General features: G+C 37.6%; 1 protein-coding gene across 1 annotated transcript in view; it reads right to left on the reverse strand.

Annotated features, from left to right (window-relative positions):
* The window catches only part of LOC107719783 (dynein, axonemal, heavy chain 2), a 138,668-nt gene that overhangs the window by 36,918 nt on the left and 96,667 nt on the right, over nt 1-5,083 (reverse strand). Inside the window, exons 52-54 of the mRNA XM_016527297.1 lie at nt 3,386-3,518; nt 589-728; nt 204-414 (exon numbers count right to left, since the gene is read on the reverse strand). Coding sequence (XP_016382783.1) covers nt 204-414; nt 589-728; nt 3,386-3,518 — 484 coding nt within the window. The remainder of the gene's footprint in view (nt 1-203; nt 415-588; nt 729-3,385; nt 3,519-5,083) is intronic.

Below are 5,083 nucleotides of genomic sequence, written 5' to 3' on the forward strand. Positions count from 1 at the left end.
ATATAACTCTGACTGGATTCGTCTGAAAGAAGAAAGTCATATACACCTAGGATGCCTCGAGGGTGAGTAAAACACAAGCTAATTTTCATTTTTGGGTGAACTAACCCTTTAAGTTGTAATTATTCATACCATAATATAAGAGTTTGGTCATACCTTTCAGCCCTAATAAAGGGCCTCAACATTAGACAGACCGACACACGCACCTTCTGCTGTTCATCTGCCTCTCTCTTCTGCTGCACAATGACAACCAGATATTCCTCACACTGTTTCTGGAACTCAGCCACTTTCTTCTTGGCCTCTTCCAACTCTACAGACATGGCCTCCACCTTACTGCGTGTGTCGTCGATTTTAAACAAGCCATTCCTCAACTTAGACACTTGCTCTCCGAGCTCGCCACGCTTCTCATACAGCAACCTGACAAAAAAGAGAGAGTTTCAGAATACTCTGTTTTATTTAGAGTTACCATTAACAGACAACAGTAAAATGGAAACAGGAAACTACCACGTCTTTTAAATCTTGATGGCAGCTAAAAAAATTAAAAAAAAACGAACGAACAACAGAAAAGATAAAAGTGTGTTTGATTCCTACTTCTTGTATCCAGAAACCAGCTCCAGGTAGTTGGTAGGTGTGACGTAATTGTGTCTCTTTACTTCTACTTTCATCCTGTGAGAGAACTGGGCCACAGACTGGTGCATGGTCACAAAGATACTGGCAACATTAGTCTGGATCTGTGAAGACACCAGAGAAATGACAAGATGTGGAAGCCTCCGTTTTAAACAAACCTTGCACAAGGTCACAACAGAAGTACTGTATGATAAACCCAAACTAATCCTAAAACAGACTAAAACAAAACTAGGCTTGAACTCCCTCTAAACAACAGAGTCTCAATGGAGAACCTCAAGTCAAAGTGATTTGCAGTTCAAAAACTGAGCAAAAAGAAACACGGTTTGTATGACATCTCTCTCAAAGGAAACAAAAAATCCACAAAGAGATGAAGGATGAGAGAGTCAAAGACTCCTGATGAATCTCGACACTTGAAATTCAATTAAACTATGATTCAATAACAGCTACTAAGAGATGAAGTACCTCAAAAACAGGGCTCTGAACCGGTTCAAGGAACAAAAGCGAAAACCGGAAACGAACGAAATTTTGACAGGAACAGAACCAGAAACAGAAACTAAATCAAATTTTATAGTTCCGAACAGAATCGAAAATTTGAAATGGCCATTAACCGGTTAATAACGTTATTTTATCGTTCCATTTAATATTTGAAATTAGCTGCCAACCAATCAGGAATTCAAGTAGTATGGTCTGCAAATGTGATGCTGACGCATCCAACGAGTGAAATGCACACGCTCAGCTGTGAACTCATCATAAGTAGGTTGCAATGGCAATGCACTGGCGTTAGTTTATCCAAGGATAGTGTAAGATGGATTCAACAGATCACATGCACCTGCAGCGCTTCTGTGAATGGAGAAAACAGAATAAAATGATAGGCTTGCATAAAAAGGAACATATAGGCATATACACTAAATATATTTCACTTAATCATTGACAGATTAACAAAACGAAAGAAAAAAATGTGCTGAGTTTTGGTTCATTGACGCGATCCAAAGTTTTTGGAAAGGAAAACTAGACGGCAGAAAGTAGTTTTCTTTATTTTACAAAAGCTTTACAGTTTTATTTATTTTACAGTTTATTTTGCAAAAGTTTTGAATGACGTCTTGCTTGTATGACCATATCGCGCCAGCACCTCACACACACACAGACACAACATATTTTTGCGACATTGCAGCCTGTTCATTATCAAAATAAAATACAGAAACGTAAATAAATTAAAGAAACGTATAAAAAGTTACACTGCTCCGTTGTACAATATGTTGCGTTCAGCGTGACCACCGCCTCACTGTGCTGATATAGCCAATGTGAAGGATGATGGTTTTACGTTGATGCGAGTGAAGTACAAAACCTAGCCTATAATAAATAATATTTTTGCATCCAGATATGTCGCGAATATGTAAACATTTGGATTTGTGCCGAATGAGAGAGGTAGGCATCAGTTTCACCTTAAATTAATGAATTTGAAATTAATGAATTGAAAATTAATTAATAAACTGTTTTTGGATTGACATTTTTATAGCCTAAACGCATAGCCTTAACTTTAGAGGATTTGCTGTGGAGAGAAACTAATAACTGTGTTTATAATGTTTGTAAACATTTTGCTTTACCGGCATTTTAGCCTACATTATTTCTGAATGGAATAATAAAATGCAACACGAGCCTAGCCTACGCGACTTAGGTTATGTTTTTTTTTACTCTCAAAACGCAATCTTAATCAAGTAGCGTTTTTTTTTTAAACAATGCAGCAAACATTTTTAATCTTAAAAAATACTTTAATGTCTTTAATAAAGTGTTAATAGATTTTTTCTTTTGTTTAGTAGCCTACATTTGGCCAAAATCTAGAAAAGATGATGCTGTCTTGGATGTGACAGCGGGTTAAGATTCCAGATTTTTTTTTCTTTTTCTTTTTGAGTAAAGAAAACGTTGTACTTTATTATTATTATTATTATTATTATTATTATTAGCCTATTATAGGCAAAGAAAATTGTTTAAAAAAAATGAAGTTATTAACCGGTATTTTTTCTTCTCGAACCGGTTTCGGAATGGTAGTAATACAGAGGAACACAGGAACAGAAACGTTAAAATATGGATTCTGCTCGGAGTGAACAGATTGATTTTTTTTTTCCGTTTTCAAGCCCTGCTCAAAAAGACTCCAAATTAAAGCCCAGGGGTGATTGTCACTGATTTTATTGGACTTGTAGAGTGTATAAAAGGAATATTCTAAGCATCAAATTTAAGTTTTACAATATCGTTCAAAAGTTTGGGTCAGTAAGATTATTAAAGGTGCAATAGGTGATTGTCTTCAGAAACATTTTTTGTTATGCTGGTTGAAAGTCTCATCACATCCCGATAGCAATCATTTACAAGTTAAGTCCGTGTTGAAAACCGCTCAGTGTTTTGTGGAAAACTAAAATAATGTAGTCTGACAATGATTTGCACATTTCAACAATGGCCTTGCTAACTGAAAAATTTGCATAAAAAAACTACATTCACACCACTACGGGTGTAAAGTAATGTACTTTCAATGGAAGTCTGGGGGGGGCAACTGTTGTACACTTAACCTTAGACTTTTATTCTAAGTACATCTGTTTTTTATTTCTTTATTTTTTAATTGTTTATCAAACTGATATACATGTCAAAAATCATTTAATAGGGTTGAGTTTAACTTATTTAACCCATAATATACCTTTGTGTATTTGTGTGTAATACATTGACAGCATTTGGAAATCAATCAATGGATCATATTTCTTTTGATGTGTCTCACCTCATCCTCGCTCCCTAAAGAGAGTCCATCCAAAAATCTTTCAGCCACTTCCAATAGAGCGTCACGTGGCCATTCAGAGAACCAGTCTATCGTTGTGCAGTTCACAAGGGCTGGGTACTGTCGAATACGGTTCCTTAACAAATACACACACAAGCAAACATACCCATTAACCCTCTATTATATAGACAGTTCAAGATGGTTTGCATTGATTTGTCACAAACACTAATATCACCCACCGGTCCAATCATGCTTATTAAAGTCAGCCCACTGCCAGACCAATCAGAGTGAGTGCGTAGATGATTCGGGCTGTCATATTTAATGAGTCAAGGCCCTACGGGTCACATTACGCACAACCGCCTCCTTCATGTGACGGCAGATGCAAATGAGTGATTAACGAGAACATTTCCCATGCATGGTTCTATAGTGCTGCAAGTGTGGCATAATTACAAAGCAAGAATGATTTTGCCAGTGAGTCTGGGGGCCAGTGAGCAATGCACTGCGTCTACTTATCGCCGTCTCTCATTTAACCTAATATTTACCTGTATTATAGCCCTTCCTTGTTATTTTCATTGTCATATTTTATCATTATTGATTTGGCACACTATAACTATGGACTGCAGCTAAGCAGCTACTGCTTTGGCAATACAAATGCACTGTTGTTCGTCATGCCAATAAAGCCCCTGAAGCTGAAATTGACTGAGACACAGCAAGCTAAAGATGGAAAAGTAAACAGAAAGAGAGATAGGCGAAGCCAGATTTACTACATAGTTTATGAAGACACTTGTGAGTTTACGACAGCACACGGTAAAGAGACTGTAGATGGAGGACAGAGCTTTGTCTTCCTGATGTGTGTGAAATGACAGTGGCAGAGAGGTTTACTCCCATCGTTTCCTCTAATTTCACACAGTTGTATCTCGCATCCACTTTGAACTCGCACACTGAGTCATCGGTTGATTCATAAGCAGCAATACTGTGCGCGGGTCTGTTCGGTTAAACCGTATATTGCCGTTCACTGTGAATCAAGCCTACAGAGAGAGATCTTAAGCCATAAGAAGCCACAGGATGGATCTCAATGTTAGCATGGTAATCAAGGCTGACTCACTATTTGAGCACATTAGATTATAAGCAGTAGACATGCATGTGTGCTGTATTACAGTCAGCTATTGAATCCACGTACATGGGATTTTGTGGAGACTGAATGCTGAAGTGGTGGTGGGTTACAATCATGCCTTTACATGTGATATCCATAGTATGTACAGTAACTAGCACAGTATGTCTTTGCCTGCCACACTATGAAGGACACTGATTGTGTTTTCTCATTGTCTTTATGTACACTCCTTTATAGGGCTGGGTAAAAAATATCGATATCTCGATATAAATCGATTCTCTTTTTTACGGAACGATATCGATTCTTAAATCCCAAGAATCGATTAGTCTAGCCTGTTTTCAGTTAATGGACGGAACATTGAAGGGCACTTCCCATCCAATAAATCGCAATAAGCATTGTGCTTTGGTGCTTTTAATATGAAACAAAGTCTCGGGTTTCAATTTATGTCCATTGTATTGCAGTATTCAAACAATAAATGCAATTTTGGCGCTGTTTAATGTGGAGTGACAGATCGCTGTCGCGCCTAAGATCAATAGACGCGGCAGCGCGAGGCGCACGTGAACTGATCATCTCCTCCACATTAATACCAG

Source organism: Sinocyclocheilus rhinocerous, unplaced genomic scaffold (assembly GCF_001515625.1).
Source record: "Sinocyclocheilus rhinocerous isolate Xijiao unplaced genomic scaffold, SAMN03320098_v1.1 scaffold962, whole genome shotgun sequence".
In the NCBI taxonomy this organism is placed as follows: domain Eukaryota; kingdom Metazoa; phylum Chordata; class Actinopteri; order Cypriniformes; family Cyprinidae; genus Sinocyclocheilus; species Sinocyclocheilus rhinocerous.